General features: G+C 37.6%; 5 protein-coding genes across 5 annotated transcripts; 3 read left to right on the top strand and 2 right to left on the bottom strand.

Annotated features, from left to right (window-relative positions):
- Positions 1–52: 52 nt before the first annotated feature.
- On the bottom strand, positions 53–1196 carry EAF01_006371 (uncharacterized protein; the record flags this gene model as incomplete). Its single annotated transcript, XM_038914625.1, has 4 exons — positions 53–256; positions 306–589; positions 640–959; positions 1015–1196. 4 exons carry the CDS (start codon positions 1194–1196, stop codon positions 53–55), a joined length of 990 nt encoding a protein of 329 aa, XP_038769580.1.
- Positions 1197–2162: 966 nt separating this feature from the next.
- EAF01_006372 (uncharacterized protein) lies at positions 2163–3777 on the top strand. The gene is made up of 4 exons (XM_038914626.1): positions 2163–2398; positions 2466–2723; positions 2782–3259; positions 3313–3777. Exons 1-4 carry the CDS (start codon positions 2319–2321, stop codon positions 3469–3471), a joined length of 975 nt encoding a protein of 324 aa, XP_038769581.1. The 5' UTR covers positions 2163–2318; the 3' UTR covers positions 3472–3777.
- A 281-nt stretch (positions 3778–4058) lies between these two features.
- On the top strand, positions 4059–6176 carry EAF01_006373 (uncharacterized protein; the record flags this gene model as incomplete). The annotated part of the gene is made up of 7 exons (XM_038914627.1): positions 4059–4316; positions 4363–4503; positions 4557–4977; positions 5040–5197; positions 5399–5548; positions 5602–5986; positions 6049–6176. 7 exons carry the CDS (start codon positions 4059–4061, stop codon positions 6174–6176), a joined length of 1641 nt encoding a protein of 546 aa, XP_038769582.1.
- Positions 6177–12557: 6381 nt separating this feature from the next.
- Positions 12558–13658, top strand: EAF01_006374 (uncharacterized protein; the record flags this gene model as incomplete). Its single annotated transcript, XM_038914628.1, has 2 exons — positions 12558–13156; positions 13319–13658. The coding sequence occupies 2 exons, from the start codon at positions 12558–12560 to the stop codon at positions 13656–13658; spliced, it is 939 nt and encodes a 312-aa protein (XP_038769583.1).
- A 1528-nt stretch (positions 13659–15186) lies between these two features.
- On the bottom strand, positions 15187–19946 carry EAF01_006375 (uncharacterized protein; the record flags this gene model as incomplete). Its single annotated transcript, XM_038914629.1, has 6 exons — positions 15187–15750; positions 15829–16176; positions 16228–16305; positions 16355–16792; positions 16845–17091; positions 17236–19946. The coding sequence occupies 6 exons, from the start codon at positions 19944–19946 to the stop codon at positions 15187–15189; spliced, it is 4386 nt and encodes a 1461-aa protein (XP_038769584.1).
- Positions 19947–20983: the final 1037 nt, after the last annotated feature.

Below are 20983 nucleotides of genomic sequence, written 5' to 3' on the forward strand. Positions count from 1 at the left end.
TTTCAACTTTGTGATAGTTTTGCAAAACGAAATTTGGAATTTGATTATTTCATCACATGTACGATTGTCTTTTGATGCCATAGAAGTCCACAAACAGTCCATAGTGCCAATCATGATGCCAAGGACCATAACAAACTCCCAGCCAGTTCTTAATCATACCTCTCATTCCTAGATTGCCCATACCTCCTCTCATAGTTAGCATTTGGTTGATACCTAAGAGATGCATTTCGTATTCTTCTCCATCTCCACCACCAACCTAAAATTCATTGTCAGCTCGGCACTTGAACATCAAGGTGAAGACTTGCGTTGAAATATAGCAAGATTAAAACCACTATAAGCATTTGATCCGTAGCAGCTTCGTGAGGTACATTCATTGTTTCATTTGCCAAACGCATTGTCTCAATCTTGTACCAAACCGAACTGCGTTTGTCTATAGGTCTTTTGCGGTCTAGGTGAACGGCTGCGCCTAGTAATGTAGCATAAAATAATGGGGGATGTTGGATAGCAAATGGTAGCCAGGAGAATGCGGGGCGACCCACAACATTAGCATCATCGTATGAACCAAGCCATGGACCTAATTGCTTCACAACTTTCTATTATCAGTAAAACCTCTCCTGACATATGCAACAAATTGCTTACAGTATTCTATGAGAATTGATTTGGAAAGTGGATCTCCACCTGCATCTGGCAATATTGAGAATGGATCGAACGCATCCAGAATCCCACTCGTTAGATTGGGCCAAAAGGAAGCCCGTGGTTTTATATCTTTAGTAGGAGTATGATTAGAGAACAAGATCTGTGTCAAATCTGTAGGGGCACGAGTGGATGCGTAAGATGATCCAACGGCTCTGAGATCGTCGACCGATTCAAGGCTTAGTAGAACTTCCTCCCCAGCAAGTATTCGTCGATCACGAGCAGCTTTTGTGGTTTGATAATCAAGTTTTGAATCTCTCTGTCTTCTTCAACCTCTCCAAATCAATAAAAATTCTGGGTATTATGTCAATGGACACTTACAAAGATATCACAAAATGACATTTATGTGGAACACGTCGCTCCAGGCAATCATTACAGGGATGATTTCGATTGCATTTTTGTTTCCTCCTATGGCATTCCGTACACGAGAGTAGTGTGCGATTGCGACTTTGTTTGGAAGATCTACTTTGCATTTGTGGGACTTTAGTCGTGTTAGATGCCATGATGTTCGTAGCCATGAAAGAGGCCGAAAATGATTGAAAGGACTTGAACGAGTTCCGCCTTTACTGTGGATATATTATTGAAGCTAGAAGGAAGGATTTATATGGATTGCTTATTAACTTCAAATTCTATGAGTGAAGTATCGAGAAACTTCTGCTTATGAAGAATTCCAGATGTAGAGGAAAACCAATGGATACGAAGAGAGACTCGTTGAATCACCCAAAGTGATGACAAAGACGAGTTATATTCGAAGCCGTTTCATTCTCGGAGCTGGGGTTACAGTGGGGGTGCATGGTCACTGTAGTCAACGACACTAAAATCGGTGTTTATGCAGGCTCGAAGTAGATTTGAATGGTAGATCCATGTAATCTTAGAATAGGCTGATGGTTTTGATGTTGACAATCAATTCGCAATTCGCAAGTTGATATTCAGCTGCCATAGAGATCGAACTTCCATATACTTATGGATGTCTAATCTGTCACCAGCCATTAAATTCTTGCATTTTGGAGATCATATGAAATGAGAAAAGTGCATCATGCTATGCTGGGAGATCGATAGAAACAGAACCCGTGGTGTTTAATACTAGACAACAAGGAAAGAAAGTACAGAAAGGATGAACATATACCACAATGGGAATGGTCACTTGAACATCTGGTGATCTATCAAGTAATAAGTATCCACCGTTGTACTAAGGGTTCACCGTCCGTTGGTAGCCCAGCTTGGACGTGCCCAGGTGTGAATTGGAAGTTGGTGGTGGTGGTGGTGGTGGTGGCTCACCGGTGGCTCACCTCTCAAATCTGTTTAGTAATCACGGAATAATGCGGCCGCATAAAACAGCTACCCCTGTGTTTCACGCCTTCCTATCAGCTGATAGCATGGGAGAACCGTGTCTGAGCGTGATGATGATCCATGTTTGGCTGGTACCTTATTGTACCTAGATACCGGTAGCTATGGCATTTCTTTGAAAGCTTCACTTGACATTAACATCAACATCCACGACTACTTACTTACCAATGGTTTGAAGTTACCACCATAACAACAGAAAGCTCCCAAGGTTTGAATGTTCAAATCGTCCACCCATTAGCAGACATATTCTTCTCATTCACAATTTAAAATTCACCATCATGTTGTCTATCACAGATAACTTATCAGACCGCTGCCAAAAGCTTCAAGATGTGAGCTACATCAACCTCGCAGTATCTATGTAAGGAGCTTCTCCAGACTTCTCAGTTCATATCATAGTTCTTTGCTAACTCATACACCCTATCCAGCTTTATTCTTATTGGAATTCTTGTTTCTTACTTACCTCAACATTATCGAATTATCAGTCGCAAAACCTCAGAGGGAATATCCCCCTTCTTCATTCTTCTCGGTACAACATCAGGAACATGCGCTTTTGCAAACATAATAGTTCTGCCAGCATCTCGCGCGGATGTAGCCTGTTGCAAAACTGTTAGCACATTCGAATGTGCTGCAGGATTACTTGGTATTGCCCAAGTTGGGGTTCAATGGTTTTGCTTCAGTGTAATGTACGCAACGCGATCATCTCCCATGAAGATATAAGATGCTGACAAAAATTTCATGTAGATTACTCCTTTTCATGGTATTCTTTCCGCGAACTCCGACCCTTCCTACACTGGATGATAATAAACAACAACATACATGGCGCACAGCTGTCACGGTAGCTTTGATTTGTCTTTTCCATGGATTCGTCACTATCGTTGTCAGTGCATCATTGGCACTCGCTCATCCTAATGTCCTTGGAGTATGGGCCAACACGTTAGGCATTATAGCTACAATTCTTGCGGGTATCCAATATATACCTCAAATCTGGTTGACATACAATCTTGGTCATATCGGAAGTCTGAGTATACCAATGATGTGCATTCAAACTCCTGGCAGCTTTGTTTGGTCCATGAGTCTTTTCGCTAGATTAGGAGCTGGTGGTTGGAGTACATGGGGTGTGTTCTTGATCACAGGTTGTTTACAAGGATGCTTGTTAGTCATGGGAATATCTTTCGAATTAAAAGCTAGAAGGGAGAGGCAGAATAATGAGGGTGGAGCTGTAAGTGAAATCATTCATCTGTTGGTACAAAAACACTCACTAACGTTAAGCAGTCCAATGGAAGATGTATCGTTGGGTATATTGCAGGCTCGCGAGAACATGACACGGATGACGAAGGTGGAACTACTGTTGAGAGTACACCGTTGTTGTCCGAGTCGGGGTCGTCAAGAAAAACACCTCGACCTTCAGCTCGAACTTCTACATCTAATTAGATAAGGGCTCAGGTACATTGTAGTTGGTAATAAGATGCTCCATACCCTAGATTCTTTCCATTCTGAGAGTTCTTGGCACTGGTGTTATCCATAAATAATTTGCTTGAGATCTTTGGCATCCCGGTTCTCCCTCTGTATTCTATTCTGCGTTCTCTTTTAGACTTTTAAACCTAGTCTCGTTTTAATAGGTTATGGTTCTCGATGACGTCTTCTTATATTATGTGTCCTACGTCTTCGAAAATCCGTATCGAGCTTATGAGACTTTGTATGTATCATCGTTTGTGTGGAATATTGCTTTCGATGTCCCTGAGTGTCATGCATTTCTTTATATCAAAACTTGCTACGCATCGTTAGTCGCTACCTGAACCAGGTCTGTAGACACCAGTATCGCAGCTTCCCCACACGGAACTATTTCAAGCCCTACGAGGCTATGACATACTAGGTACAGTAACCCCACTATTGCATGTTGCCGTGATATATTCTTGGTTTCCTCTACCATCTTATCAGATCCCCTCTGCTCCAGAACCTTTAAATATTTGGACCACTTGAAGTATCTAGCGCCATTCAGTTCTCTCACTCGAAGCAACATGTCTTGGCAAGAGACTGCAAAGGATAAGAAAGATCGAATCAATGCCAGTATTCCATCGGAATGGCGTTTGAAATCCCAGCCTTCTGAGGATTCTGTGATGGGAGGTACTGGTTTTGGTGATGTGATGTCTACTGACGAGATTTCCATCACGAATTCATCAGCTACTGATCTCGTAGCCAAGATGGCAAAGGGTGAATTGACTTCCGTTGAAGTAACAACGGCATTTTGTAAAAGAGCTGCTCTAGCCCATCAACTTGTGAGTAGTTCACGGATGTAATATGAGCCATGTTAATAATTCCAAGCTAAATTGTGCTCTCGAATTCTTTCCTGAGATGGCTCTTGCACGTGCTAAGGAATTGGATGAGCTTTATAAGAAAACGGGGAAAACAGTTGGTCCGCTTCATGGTCTACCTATCTCTTTGAAGGATCAATTCAGAATCAAGGTGAGTGGGACGTGATTGTATTAGAGGTTCCATGCTTACTCTGTGTTCTTCAGGGTCTTGAGACATCTATGGGATATGTTTCATGGCTTGGTAAATATGAAGATGACGATTCTATCCTCATCAAGCTTTTACTTAAAGCCGGGGCCGTCTTTTATATGAAAACCAGTGTGCCACAAAGTTTGATGTGCTGTGAAACGATCAATAATATTATCGGGAGAACGGTGAATCCTTATAATAAGAATTGGTCGTGCGGTGGTTCATCAGGGGGTGAAGGTGCAAATATTGCATTCCGAGGTGGAATCATTGGTGTTGGTACTGACATCGGTGGTTCTATTCGTGTACCAGCGGCGTTCAATTTCTTGTATGGTCTGCGACCAAGTCATGGTCGCCTTCCTTATGGTAAGATGGCAAATAGTATGGAGGGTCAGGAAACTTTGCATAGTGTTTGTGGTCCCATTACACATTCAGTTGCAGGTATGTTGAACTTCCTCAGACTTTTTTGATACTCTTTGTCTTCGGATTAATGACGTTTGTAGATATGCGATTATTTGTGGAATCCGTTCTTGCAGAAGAACCTTGGAAATTTGATGCTAAAGTTATCCCTATGCCATGGAGGCAATCGGAAGCCGACGTTATAAAGTCTAGAATTTCCAATGGCGGCTTGACAATCGGATACTATGATTTCGATGGTAAAGTATGTTTTAAATCTATTTTGAAGTCCTCCACGCTTTTGTCGAAGTCCAATTGCTACATGGATCAAGGATAAGCTTGATGTCCGACTGTGGCAGGGGTAATGACGGGACCTCGAGTAAACACAGATTGATAGAAGTGTTTAATCGCCCTCCTTGAAAGGTTAGAATAGTTACGATCGGTGACATGCTAACTAAGTGCTTAGGTCCTACCTCATCCCCCGATTCTCCGTGGTATCAAAAAAGTAGTCGATACTCTGAAACAAAATGGTCATCAAGTCTTCGAATGGAAGCCCTACAAGCATGATCATGCTCAAAACCTCCTCGATAAAATATATAGTTCAGATGCCGGAAAGGTAAGTCAATAACCTACAGCTCCCCATCAAAATCCCCACTAAACAACCCCAAGGATATCCGCACCGATCTTTCCGCATCCGGCGAGCCTCCCATCCCCAACATAGCCGACCTTGTAAACACAACCGAAGCCCCTCTCTCCCTCAACGAACTCTGGGATATCAATATACAAAGATGGGCATACCAATGCGAATACCTCGAGCAATTCCAAGCCATAGAAGAAAAACTTGGTAGAGAAATCGATGCCATTGTTGCGCCTGTGGCGGCTACAGCGGCAATTCGTCATGATCGGTTTGTGTATTATGGGTATACGAACGTGACTAATTTGTTGGATTTTACGAGTGTGGTGGTGCCGGTTTTGTTTGCGGATAAGGGGGTGGATGGGAGGAAGGAGGGATATGAGGGGGTGAGTGAGGTGGATGGGGTAGTGCAGAGGGAGTGTAAGTTTTATCTTTTCTTTCATTGGGGTGGTTACAGAAGTAATTAACTAATGTGTGAATAGATGATCCGGAAGCATATCACGGAGCACCAGTTGCAGTGCAGATTATTGGGAGGAAATTGACTGAGGAGAGAATCATGGAGATTGCGGAGGAGATTGGAAGATTGCTGGGGAATGAAAATGTTTCTTGAATGAATGAATAGTTTTTGTGTTGAGATTGATGGAGGGGAGTAAGTATACGTAGTTAAGTAGTCACAAGTCGATGTTGATATTGATTCTTTCAATACCAATTCGTTGATTTTAGGATGGACTTGTTCTAATCCCGGAAAGTAGATGTGTGAAATGTGAAAGAAAATGACTATTCAGTATCTACTAGGTATATAGAACGTAAACCTTACATAGATAAACAGACATTATCGAGTTTCTTGAATTATTAGTACTTTCGTATGTAGATAATACTTTTATGTATATATATTAGATTCCAAATCTTTATTTTGCAACTCACAGTAACCTTATACAGTATACATACAGTATAATAATCCATAGTGTTCATATTATATTAAATCACATTTTTTTACAAAAAATCACAGGTAAGTACCTATTTGTAGATAACTTTATGATAATGATAATCTATCTATCTATCTATTCCTCGCTCTTTTTTTCCTATGTATATAGGTAGGTAGGGTATTTAACTCTATACTAACTTAGTTGTAACTTTATCAATCTATCATAATTATCCATACATCATCATCATCGGCTACCAGTCCAGTCCAGTCTCGAATCTTAATAATGAGTATATAGTTTGTGTGTATAGTGAGGAGGAAAAAATTAGCGATAGCAATAGCGGTGGAATCAAAATCAGAAGTCAAACTAAACTTAGAATTTACACTTCTATCAAAATGGCGTGAATGCAGGTAACCTTACAAAGTTTATTCTATTTATTTTACTAAGGAGACTAGAGAATAGTGTAATGTCATGAAATGAGATGAAATGAGATGGGATTGATTCGTGCTTTGTTCCTGCAGTAGTACCGGTAACCTTAATAAGTTGGTAGTCTGTGCTAGAATTGAAAGAATGAATGGTTCGAGAATGAATGGTTCTTGGTGTTTTGATGTGGTGCTTTGGTTCTGTGAGTCAAGGTTCTTGGGATTGGGGATTGGGGATTGGGGATGGGAGATGGGAGATGAGATGGGTGTTTCGTGAGATGGCTTTTTTGTACTCTGTTCTGTGTTCGAATCCTGTGTTCACTTATTACTTGGATGTGACAAATACATTTCCCGGGTATCGGAATATTGAGTCTTGGGGAGGTCAGCTTATAGCTGAGGGATGGGAAGAGGATGTATGTACCTAGGCTAGATAAGTAGATAGGTAGATAGATAGATAGGTAGGTAAATGAATATCTTAGAATATATAACATAGTTTATCAGTGGGTCGGTTATATCAATAGATCGATCATTTTTATCTCAAATTGTTATTTCAAAACTATATTATTTAACAACAATTAAATCAATTAATTAAAATTATTAAGAATTTAATAATTGTTACGGGAGCTGCCTCTAGGGTCACGTGGAAGTGTCTAGAGATCTCTCGAGATGGTTTAAACTAAACTTCAAGTAGGAATTCAATAAGGTTGTAACTGGTTGCAATTCTCGTAACTATAGTAATGAAACTAATGATTGTTCTTGAGCACGAAGCTCTACATTGTAATGAAACCCATTCCCTTATATAGACCTTCGTACTTTGATCGAATCGTCAAGTCTACTCGACTACTCGAGTCGACAAGTCGAATCGACTTTCCTTCACGTGACACTTGTCCTCGTGACCTGGTAAGGCTACCGCTTATTTAACCTGTGCTTACTAGCTAATCTGTAACCGTTGTGCAACCTGTGCCTACTGTGGGGTAGGTGCCAATAAAAGATAGGTACCTATCTTTTAATCACTGCTTATTTATTCGGTTACCGCTATCTTTAGTTACCCTTTAATTCAACTGTCCCTACAGTGCTGTTTCGTAGGTCCCAACACCAAGGCCTTAGGTTTATCTCATAATCCATGTTGCGGTGCGGGTACCTCCGTAACAATAATCTAGGATTTATTATATTATTTTAATAGATTCTTATATTATAACCTATCTTTTTATATTTATTATAATATTAATTAGAAAATACTTCTCTATTAGAATTTCCTTCTTTTTAATATTTATTATATTAAATCTGAATATTAACTTCTTATTGAAATAATATATTAAGAATCTTTTATTTAATAAGCACTCCTCCTTAATATAATTAAGTTTTTTATATATATTAATATTTACTTAATATTTTATTTATTATTCGGAGTATATAATTCTCTATATTTAAAAGTATCTTTTTATAAGCTAATCTTTTTATATTCTTAATTAGAATTAATATAATTTCAAATATAAATATAAAAAAGCTTACTTAATAATAAGTTATTCGAGATTTAATTAATATTGATTAAAAAAGAGTTTCCATTGAGTTATAAAAGGTTTGAAAGATTTATTGATTTAGATTAAAAGAGGGAAAAGTAGATATATAAATTCGAATATCTAATTTTGAGAATATAGCTTTAAAATTGAATAGAATTAAATCTATTCTTTAGAATTCTAATTTCATATTCTGAAAAGTGATTGATTCCTTATATATAGCTTTAAAAGCTATAAAGAATTCAATCTTCAAAATATAATTAATATATACTTTAATAAATTTATCAATTTAATCATCATATAAACATTTTAGATTATTAAAATAGTTAATATCAAATAATTGAATTAAATAACTTGAATATAATAATAAATATAAATATATAATATTATTCTCTTTATAATATACTTGAAAAACTATTGATTTATAATTTTCATATCTATTTAGTATTAATATTCGATATTTGCTCTTTCTTCAATTCTTAATATACTTATTGAAGTGTTTTAATTATTCTAAACCTATCTTATTATTTGTTTACTTATTAAATATAACGTGGTTTAACACTAAGTGTATTATATTACCAAATGTATTACTTTTACCTCAATTTATACTCTTCAACTTCAATATGCGATTTATTAATTATTTATTATGTAATCAATGAGAAAAGAAGCTTAAATACTCTTAACTATTGAAATTATTCAAAAAGATAAAAAGCTTAGTATTTGTAAAGTTGTTAAGCTATATAATATAACATATATAATACTTCTTTATAGAATAAAAAGTTTATTTTTTTTGTATAGAAATTCGAACGAATAGTTATAAGATTATAAAATTAGAAAAAAAGATGATTGTTTAATATATATTTGATATAGATTTAAGAGGATTTCTATTTAAATTAAAGAATATAGAAAATATAATAAATGATATTCTTGAATTGAGGAGTACGAAATGTATTAAAAGGCTTTAAATATATTGATTTGTAAAATATCGAATTGAATTAAAAATATATTTTAGTTGTGTTTATGATTTTCAAAGAGCTTTTTGTGAAAATTTTAAGTTTTTTAAAGAATGGTTTCGATTAATTATGAATATATAAGTGAAATATAGTATTTTGAATAAAGATTTCTATAATTTCGATAAAATAGACTTTATAATAAGAATTATATGTATAATAATAATAATAACTAATACTAAACAAAATAGCAGAAGTAAGGTAGTACAACTAGACAATTAAGAATAGGCTATAATAATAATATACGGAAATAAAAAGAGTAGAATTATTCCCCTATTTCTAATAGTTTAAGAACAAGTTTATCTCTTTAATTAATATACTGAAATAAATCTTTTTGTAAAATGAGCTATTAAACCTACATTTAATAAATGAATGAATAATAAAATAGATTTAAAATAATTAAAATACTTTAATAAGTATACTAAAAATTAAAAAAAAAGTAAATATTGAATATTAATATTAAATAGGTATAAAAACTATAAATTAATAGCTTTTCAAGTATACTATAAAGAGAATAATATTATATATTTATATTTATTATTATATTCAAATTATTTAACTTAATTACTTAATATTAGCTGTTTTAATAATTTAAAACATTTATATAATAATCAAATTGATAAATTTATTAAAGTATATATTAATTATATTTTGAAGATTGAATTCTTTATAGCTTTTAAAGCTATATATAAGGAATCAATTATCTTTTAAAATATAAAATCAGGATTTTAAAGAATAGGTTTAATTCTATTTAATTCTAAAATTATATTTTCGAAATTAGATATTCGAATTCATATATCTACCCCCCCTTCTTTCAATCTAGATTAATAAATCTCTTAAACCTCTTATAATCTAATTAAAGCTCTTTCTCAATCAATATTAATTAAATCTCGAATAACTCGTTATCAAGCAAGCTCCTCTACACCTATATTCAAGATTGTATTAGTTTTAGCTAAAGATATAAAGAAATTAGTTTATAAAAACATACTTTTAAATATAGAGATTTATATACTTCGAATAGTAAATAAAGTATTAAGTAAATATCGACATATAAAAAAACTCAATTATATTAAGGAGAAATGTTTACTAAATAAGAGGTTTTTAATATATTATTTTAATAAAAAATTAATATTCAGATTCAATGTGATAAATATCAAAAAGAGGGGAATTCTAATAAAAAAGTATCTTCTAATTGATATTATAATAAATATAAAAAAATAGATTATAATATAAAAACTTATTAAAATAATATAATAGATTCTAAATTGTTAGATTCTTAATAGTTTTCATTAATTGATTTAATTGTTATTGAATAATATAAAATTGAAAGTATAAATTAAGGTAAAAGTAATATATTCAGTGATATAATGTACTCAGTGTTAAATCATGTTAGATTTAATAGCTCATTTTATAAAAAGATTGATTTCGATATATTAATTAAAGAAATAGACTTGTTTCTAAACCATTAGAAATAAGGGAATAGTTTCGCTTTTTTCATTTCCATATATTATTACTATAGCTCATTCTTAATTGTCTAGTTATATAGATTTACTTTTATTATATCTTTTAATATTAATAATAATCATTATTATATATATAATTCTTATTATAAAGTCTATTTTATTGAAATTATAGAAATCTCCATTCAAAATACCCTATTTCATTTACATATTTATAATTAATTAAAATCACTCTTTAATAAACTTAGGATTCTTATAAAAAGCTTTTTGAAAATTATAAACATAATTAAAATATATCTTTAATTTAATTCAACACTTTATAAATCAATATACCTAAAGCTTTTCGATATATTTCGTATTTTTCGATTTAAAAATATAATTTACTATATCTTTTATATTCTTGAGTTTAAATAAAAAACCTTTTAAATCCATATTAAAAATATATTAAATAAATATCTTTTCTTCTAATTCAATTAAATTATAACTTTTTAATTAATTTTCAATTATATTAGGTTTACTTTGAATTCTATTACTCAATATAATTCGAGGTATATAATAAAGCTAAGCTATCTTTCAAATTAATAATTTTTTATTTGATTTAATAGCTTGAATAATTAAGATTATATATACTTTTTTAGAATGAGTTTTCATAATTAATTATAAAGAAAACATGTATTAAATATAAAATAATAATTCAAGATAAAAGTGGTCGATCTATTAATATAACTGATCCATTGATAAACTACGTTACAACTTGTTCAATTACTAAACGAGAAATTTCTTATCATTATAAGGTACGAAGTACTCCTCCATTCCATAAAAAGTATATAAATAACATAATAAATACCTACCCATCCACCCACCTACATATAAACTATACTAAAACCAATAAAATCCAATGTCGTTCTCTCGTCTCTAAGCAAGCATGTCAAAAGATTCAAGAACCCGAAAATAGATCTAAAGTATCTTAGCGCTGTCACTAACAAAAGTCAAGAGAACCGAGACAGGACCGTGCACTTATCATTTTCTTAACTCAGCAACTCTCCATTTCTTTTCATCCAACCATTCAACTGTGCCTGGATGATTTCGAATCAATATATGCGAATGGTACGACGTAAAGAGAGGGAAATATACCAAGGTAATACCAAGGTAAGGAAGGTAGCTTCGGATGAAGAGAAAATCGGGAAGCTGTCTAGTAGATAGCTCGCTTTTCAGCTGGAGATAGTAGAATACTACCTTATGGTATAGATGGCCTGTAGGTATTTCTTGCTATCTTTTGTCTTTTTATCTCTCCTTCTTGTTCTACTTCTTTCCTCTCTTCTCTTTTCTGCTCATATTCACTTGTGTTGTTGCAAAGACGAATAGATTTGTTGTCGAATCTTCTTCATTTCTACATTCATTTGATAAACTTGGTGTCTATCTGTGCCTTGTTTTGAACCTAGCAAGAAGGTGCATTGTGAAGATATCTTGGGTTTCTTCAGGTTATAGATTTTATCATTATCATTCAGGATAATACAGTATTCTTTTTATTTCAATCATCTTAATATTTATATTTAATACTTCAATTTGAAGGACGGTCAACGGTCAATTGAACGACAGTCAAACATATATACTCAATCATACCGGATCAAATCATCCGATAACCACATAACCATCACCATGCATCTCATCACCACTCTTCTCCTAGCAACCATAAGCTATATAACCAGCGTTTATGCCGCTGAGGTCAGTCCATCATCCAAACGAGGTCTCGTCTTCGTTCCTAATTCCAAATATCCCAACGACAACCAAATCTGGGTACAACCCGGTTCCGATCTCTCATGGTACTACAACTATGGCATTGCCGCCTCTCCCGCCTACTCCAATACCACGCAAGAAGAATTTGAATTCGTCCCTATGCTATGGGGTACCTCGACTACCTTCCTCACCGATATGAAATCACTCGTATCCACCGGCCGCAACATCACCCACGTTCTCACCTACAACGAACCAGATGGTACTTCCTCGACGGGCGGATCGGCAATCTCCCCCTCGGTCGCTGCTGCAAATTGGATCAGCCAAGTTGAACCACTGCGTGCAATGGGTATTAAGGCGGGGGCGCCTGCAGTAACGGGTTCTCCGAGGGGAATCACTTGGCTGAGTAATTTTTTCAGTGCCTGTGCGGCTGCGGGAACGAATTGCACGGTGGATTTCATTCCGTTGCATTGGTATGGGAATTTTGAGGGATTGGCGAGTTTTATGGGGGAGATACGTGGGACGTGAGTTTTTCTTTTCTTTTTTGGTTGCCCCTCTTGTCTCAGTTACTCTCTATCTTGACTTTCTCCTTTTTCATACTTTTCCAATGCTATCCTATCATATCTCTACCCACCATCCACCACACAAACCCAAACACACAAACTAACACTCCCCTCCCCAAAAAGCTACCCCAACACATCCATCTGGCTCACCGAATACGCCCTAAACGACCAACCCCTCCCCACCACCCAAGATTTCTTCAACACCTCTGCAGAATATTTCGATCGTCTTCCATACGTAGATCGCTACTCGTATTTCGGATCGTTTAGGAGCAGCGTCAGTAATGTGGGATATAATGCGACGATGCTGGATCAGGATGGACAGTTGACGGATATTGGGAGTTGGTATTTGGGAGGGGCGGCCACGGGGAATGTGCCGGAGAAGAGTGAGGCGGGGAGAGTGGTGGTATTGGGTGGATGGGGATTCGGGATTTTAGGAGCGGTGGTGGGGTGGTGGTTGTTGTGAGGGGGGCAGGAGTTGAAATTTGGTAGAGATTGGGATGGATTGGGACTAAATGGGATTAAAGGAGATGGAAATGGAGTTGAAATATGCATGATACCATATGCTATTTTTGATATCCCAGCGTTTTTCAACTAATTGTACTTACTGTACATTCGACCCCCATAGAATGATATAGCAGGCAGGCAAGCAAGCAAGCAAGCAAGCAAGCAAATAGGCCAGCAGATAGACTTGCAGACGTGCATATAAGTAAATAGAACTATAGAAAAGAAATCCCTCACACACATAGAAGTAAATAAGTAAATAAACCTAAGATCTAAAATCTATCTCATAGACTAAATACCATCCTTTTACAATGATATTTTTTTGGATCAGTGATGTTTGATTCGGGATTTATGTGCACTAGAGACTGGGGATTGAGTCTTTTGAGGACCTCTACTACCCCCCTCTCTCTAGATGGCGCGATTTCTTCTAAATGAGGTTTGGCGGTGTGTAGTATATGTGTGTATGTAGGAAGATGATGGTTCTCTTCAAATGCATTGTGAATTTGTGAATTTGTGAATGAGAGTTGAGAGTTTTGAGTAATCTGATATGTAGATAGCTATATAACTAGGTTGCAAAATAAGAAAGTGGGAAAGTAGGAAAACTAGATAAAGTAAAGTGATAATTGTAAAGCAGAGATAGAATAACGTTCAGCAAAAGAAGATGAAAGAAACTAATATGAAGAACTGGGAAAGAGCAAAGGGAGAAGAGACTAATAAGTAGATGGATACCCCTCCATCTCCATCTCGATCACTATTTTTCAAAAGGAAGAAATCAAGAAGAAGAAATGTCAATGAGGATGTGAAACGGAAATAAACATGAATAATAGAATAATAGAACAATAGAATATATTAAATACCCTCCCTCCTCTCAATCCCCAATCCCCAATCCACAATCCCGAATTCCCACCCCCAAACAAACCTCATAAACCCCCCTACCACTCAGACTATCCTGAATCAAAATCTCTACTCCCTATTCCCACTCTCCAACTAAAACCCAAACAATAACCCTCGAAAGTTCAATACGAAATGAGATATTGAATATCGAATGTTTAGAATCAAATTGATGATTTAGAAATCCGATATCGGTAGGTAGGTAGGTAACTTAAAGGTTCTATTCGAATATTTAATATTGAGTATTGGATATTAGAATATATGTATGTATGTATGTATGTATGTATTTTGAAGAATAAACCCCCCAAGAGAAATCTCTCCTTCCTTCGCTCACCCCCCTCAGTTTTCGCCAATCAATAAAACGCCCGCTTGAAATTCCTTCCTAAGACCACTCAATGATAATAATAGCTTTCCCATCTCGCACCCATAAACTCCTCTGGCAAAAAGAAAAATAATGGCCTCTCATTCAACTCTTAGCTTCCCAACTTATTAAGCCTCCAAAAGCTTCAAAGAATATTAATTCGCCCCCAAATCAATCACCATCACCACCCCCACCCCCACAACCTCCCAATCCACCTCCTCATCCGCTTCCCCCTACCCTAAGCACCACCCTCCTCCACATCCATCGCATCCTCCCCATCCTCATAATCCGGTTCAATTCTCAATAAATTATTATCCTCATCCGTCTTCAAAAATCCAAACAACCTCGATAACTGAGATAAATTCAACGTTCCCCCCGCACTCCCACTCGCACCACTCAACCCATTATTATCAATCGCCTTCTCACACGCTTTCAATTTCCAATTCTGCATTCCCAACAGACGCATATCAACCGAGTTTGCCACCACGAGTCTCGTCATCCACGTTTCTTTATTTTGGCCAATGCGGAAGATGCGTCCGAAGGCTTGTTGTTCGACGGCGTGATTCCACCAGAGATCAAGCGAGATGCAGCGATTCGCAAAGGGAAAATTGAGACCGAGACCACCGCATTTGAGACCGGCGATTAGGATTTGAATGTCGTCGCGGTTTCGAAATTCTTTGATGGCTTTACTTCGATGTTCGAGTGAGGCGTCACCGGTGAGGTATAGAAAGCCCCAGCCTTCAGCTTTGCACATGCGGCCGATGATACGGGCTAGCGTACGAAATTGGACATAAATAACGACCTGGCAAGGGGTTTGCTTGTTTAGTTTTTATTTGGACATTCAAAAGTCGAAAATGGGGTGTTATTTGGATTAACGTACCTTATCATCAGGAGCCTCTTCAAAACCTTTCAAAAGCAAAGCTTTCAACGCCGTAGTCTTTGCACTTGGAATTAAAGGAAATTTAGGATCATAATCTGATCTCGTGACCCAAGTATTATCTTTGGTCAAGGGTTCAAAATCAAGCGCATCCAAACCTTTGCTTTTAATTCCATGTGGACGACGAGAATTATCGTTGTTGGTTTTACGGCGCTTGCTTGACCTAGATGAGCTTTCAGATTCTTGAGCTTGGTTGTGGCCAGAGTCCATGCCGTCATCGTCAGGAATTTCGAGATCTTTATAGGGTAAGGCATTGGAGAAGATTATGTCACATTTTGGACAAACGTTGAACTAGTACTTGTTATTAGAATTCTTCAGAAGGTGAGTTGAAATAGTTCTTGCCGTATCATCGCCATCAGACAAGTGAATCTGCGAGTGTAGATGATTGGTCAAACAACTCTGACAGAAGATGTGTGAGCACTGGAAGATGTTAGTATTGATACAGATTCTTTTGAGTTTTTCAGCCTACATCAGTAATAACAGGCTCATTTGGAACATCTGAGCAAAGATGACAGGTAATCCGAGTATAAAGCTCTGCTTCATTAAGCGAATCCAAAGCACTATCAAATTTGAAGCTTTCACCAAATTTGGAAAGTCCGAAAGGAATAGCTTCGGCTCCTTTTTCGCCTCTAGCTATAGCTTCCGCTCTTTCTTCTTCACTTTCAGTAACCCAAAGTTTGCATTGCTCGTAGAACGCTACGTTCGAGTCCTTGAATTTTCCAAGCTCCTTGCGAAGCCGCTCAACGTCTTCGGTAGTCCAGGACTCTCTCATCGTGCGTTCAAGCATAAAAGGGTGAGAAGTACATTGTCTAAGACGAAGTAGTTGAACGAAGAAGACTCCATAGGCTCGTTGAGCAGTGCCGTTGGCCAGAAACACATTAAGGTTTGCCCGAAAGCGGTTCTCGGTCTATAGTAGCAAAGTCAGTTTTTGAATGTCCCAAACCACATGGAACACTTACAATTCGATAAATAATCCTCTCTTCTCGGGAGAAATTGAGCTGTTGCATAACAGGGTGGGGCTTAGGGAGAGTAATGATTGGTCGATTGAGGATCGTAGTCTTCATAGTACGACGCATCATAGCATAACTTAGAAGAGTTGTAATACGATTATTACAATCGTCAGCGTCAGGATTACAAAAATATTGTTGAAAAGTCCTCCAATCCATTGCATAATTAGCTTTGAGAAATCGAAGGTACGGGAAAAGCCTAGATTAAACTTCAGCTTCTGATTGTCTCAAATTGAATTGAACAATGGAAGGGCTGGTTCGGCCACTGATCGCCAGAGGCCATCCCATTGTTCAAAAAGAATTCTAACAATCAAATGTAAGAATTTGGGCAAATTCCACTTACTCTTCGAGCCTATTCAGAAGGGGAGTACCAGTCAAACACCACCGATAAACGCTCTTCAGATTTTGGCAAGCCAAACTTGTCCTGGCAGAGTTGTTTTTAATTGCATGAGCTTCGTCGAGAACGACTCTACGCCAATTGATCTTATGAAGGTCACCAAGTTGGTCGTGTGCGTTTTTCCACCATTTTTTATACCCATACCTAGCAATATCTTCTCGGCCCTTACGGTCGGGGAAAGGAAATTGCTTCATAACTTCTGTGTAAGAAGTAACGACTATGTCTAAATCTTTGAGGACAGCTTCGGGAATATTCATTGATGCCTTGTACTGCATCACCTTTGGGAATGCTTTTTCGTGGACATGGTTCCGGATTTCTTCTAACCATTGGGAGATGACTGAAGATGGAACAACGATCAATGTTGCCGTTACTCCGCGCTTTCTATCTTCATCAGTGGGTGGATTGCCAACCATGCAAGCCAGAGTTTGCACAGTCTTACCAAGACCCATTGAATCGGCAAGTAGACCACCATGAGGAGGTTCAGAACTCAATTCTCTAGAAACCATCCACTGTGCTCCGAGCAACTGATGATGGTACAAAGTCGATTTCATTCCCTTGACAAGCCATTTTCCATCAACAGCTTTGACTTGTGCATAACCAAAACTTCGAGAAGCTTGCAAAAGTTTTGCTTTGTCAGATTTTCCCTTAGTCTTACTACTGCCTTCAGGAATATTGGCGAACAGCTGTTGAAGTTGGGTGGCTTTGTTTCGGGTTCCGCCAAGGTCAGGTTCGGGAGCACAATTGAAGATAGGATCTTGCAGACGATCTCCGATCGCATCGGAATTCATTAGATTATCCAAAATCAATTGTCCAATATCATCTTGTCCTCCACGTTTTCCCATGAAACGAGCCTCTTTCATATTTTTGTCGACTTTTACAGCCCCCTTTTTGGACTTCTTCTCTGTTTCCTTGCCCCTGCCTTTGCCTTTTCGTCCGGCTTTAGTCTTCCCACCTTTACCACTACCACCACTAGCCTTTTGCTTTTGCAACTTTGCCTTTTCTTTCTCAAGAAGTTTTGCTTGTTCCCTGGCTTGAAATTCTCGAGCATTCTTGGCTGGGGCTTGACGTTTTCTCTTGGGCTTTTGCTTTTTAGATGGGTCATCTTCAAACTCTTCCTGAAGCATACTAGCAAGGCCTGCATCATCATCAAAAATATCTTCAAATCTGTCGGCAGATCTTGAAGATGGACCTTCGTCATTATCCGCAACATTTTGGAATCTTCGATGCCTTTCTTCAGGGACGAACAGTGATTCTTCGCCATCTTCTTCGTCCTCGTCCTCAACAACTCTAGCTTTAGCAGTCTTTAGGCGATCCAACTTTGCAAGAGTATGAGTGACCCTGATAAGCTCAGCCCTTTCAGTAAAACCGAGAATGCGTTTATTTAGGTCCTTGGTCAAAGCATTTCGTAATTTCACAAGGTTCTCATATTCCTCTTGTGAATCGTCGCCTTCATCTTCTTGGTCATTCATCCAATCATTGTCATCTTCATCGACTTGCATAGCATTATCAATATCTGCTTGATACTCGGGATACGTCACGCTCTCCCTGCGTCTCTTTCTACCATCTCTTATCGGTTCGGGAGAGTCTTCATCTTCGGACTGAGTTCGACGTATAGTTGAGCAAAGAATTGATGCTTGAGCTGCGATCATTTCTTCTTCGGTAGGGCTTGGTTCTCTATCAAAATCTTCGGGCGCCACGCTCTTGTCAGGGCTAACACTGACTATCTTTGGTATGCTGATATTGGTCGTCGAATCAGAGACTGGCTCATTCTTTATAACAGGAGGCGGATTGTTTATCCTTGGCTTTCCGGGACGTGCTGGCCTACTCATTATAATAATGCAATCGTCGTCAGAGTCGGATTCAATTGCAACTACTTCTGCTTGTCTCTGGTGACGTGGTTCTTTTGGGGCCTGAAGATTACTGAAAGTTCTGGTGGATCGAATACCGGAATTATGTGGCGTACCGAAAATAGATTTGCGATTCTTGTAGGACTTTCTTGGGGGTGCGTGAATAGATCTTTGAGGAGTCGCATCGTACAAATCGTCTGCAACCACTTGGCTTCTGCCATGGTCAAGAGTGGCCTGGGAATCTTCCTCAATTTCGACGTCTGGTGACTCGATACTTGCCATTAAGTCAGCGCTTGTTCCATCTGCATGCTGGCTATTTATTGGTGAGCTATCTTCGATATCAGATTCAACTGTTGGTCTCGGAATATCTTGCACGCTGTTATTTGACATGGAAGGACTTTGCAGAACGGCTGATTGGTTTCTTTGCTCCTGGAAAGTTGAAGGGGCATTTTCTTCATTTGGGCTACCACTAGCCTCTGGGCTTGAAAGCGCATTTTCTTGATCTGGGCTGCCGCTAATCTCTGTGCTTGAAGGTTCTTGGGGAACTGGAGTACTTGATGAAATGGGAGGCGCAGGCGCTTGTGAAGGCTCTCGACGAACCTCTGAATCACGCGTGTGGACTGTAGGAAGTTGCACAGGCATTCGGCGTTGTGGTTGGGGCGGGGTAAAATAGTTTGCCGGTCGTTGAACTTGAGAGGGTGTCAAAGGATTCTCAATATCAAAATCCTGATCTCTGTCGGCTTCAACATGTTCATCACCATACCATCCGTCTAGATAGTTGTCGAAGTTTTCTTCCTCACTGGACGACATAATATCGACTTAATGCTTTCGAAACAATGGTCGAATTTCTTTTTGAAGTATTGTACGAGAAAGCCAGACTTTGAAAAGGAAGAGCCAGGTTGTCAAAGTTGCAAACTGCAAAAAGCCAGAAAGCGAATCAAGTGAATTTGAGATTGAGGAACCAAAGGTTGAAATGAAAGCGAGGATATGTAATGGCGGCAAGATTTGTCGATGATTATCAAAGTAGAAGTCAATGCTAAAAAGCTGGAGACTGGAAGTGAGAGAATCAAAGTGGCAAGTGAAGAAACTGGCCTGTTGTGAGATAAGATGCCGGATGGGTCTAGATGAAGGAAGTTGAGGAGTGAGTGTCGTACGTCATCAGTAGGAAGATCAACTCAGGCTAGGTGGTTGTAGAATACTGATTTGTGCTTTTAGAAAGAATATCAGCCTCTATTTAGAATTAAAGAGAGAGCTAAAATAGTGTGTTGCAGCAAAGGTAAGATTTTATGCCAAGGGCCAACGGCAGATATTCAGGAACTTTGGCCAACGGTCAAAAGAACATGATCAAAGGAGCTTGCAAGCTCTGACCCTGACAAAGAGGAATGTGAAGGTAGGGTTGACCATAGCCCTCCAAGTAAAATATACTCACCATGTAAAGGTATGAATAAAGTGGTGTTGCCTAACGCATGCTATAGACTCATGACGAAGCCGCAAAGAACCGCACTTCTCACTTTTGAGATTCAAAAGACGAATAAATTGTCGCGAAATTACTTTGTAAAGATAGAAGTAAAAAATAGCTTTCTCACGAGAGAAATGAAGTTGATGTAGATATATCTCGCCACTAAACTATTGTTTTGTAACTCAATTTATAGAAAAAAGGTATGTAGAGGTGTAGTGGTGGAGGTTGTTGTTGGGTAGTAGGTGTTGTAGAAGCTTGAAAAGAGGAAGTAGACTAGACTCAGCTACTCAAATTGTCTCAATATTTTCAAACCACAAGGGGAGGGGATGTGAGGTATAAGTGAATGTATGGACTTTAACAACGCTTTTTATAGGATTTTTGCTTCTGT

This window comes from Botrytis porri (genome assembly GCF_014898465.1).
Source record: "Botrytis porri strain MUCL 3234 chromosome Unknown BPOR_008, whole genome shotgun sequence".
Lineage (NCBI taxonomy): Eukaryota > Fungi > Ascomycota > Leotiomycetes > Helotiales > Sclerotiniaceae > Botrytis > Botrytis porri.

Coding starts and splice junctions, on each gene's coding strand:
- EAF01_006372 (XM_038914626.1), top strand. CDS start 2,319: ATGTTGTCTATCACAGATAACTTATCAGACCGCTGCCAAAAGCTTCAA. Junction 2,399..2,465: donor ATCAACCTCGCAGTATCTAT/GTAAGGAGCTTC, acceptor CACCCTATCCAG/CTTTATTCTTATTGGAATTC. Junction 3,260..3,312: donor AGAATAATGAGGGTGGAGCT/GTAAGTGAAATC, acceptor AACGTTAAGCAG/TCCAATGGAAGATGTATCGT.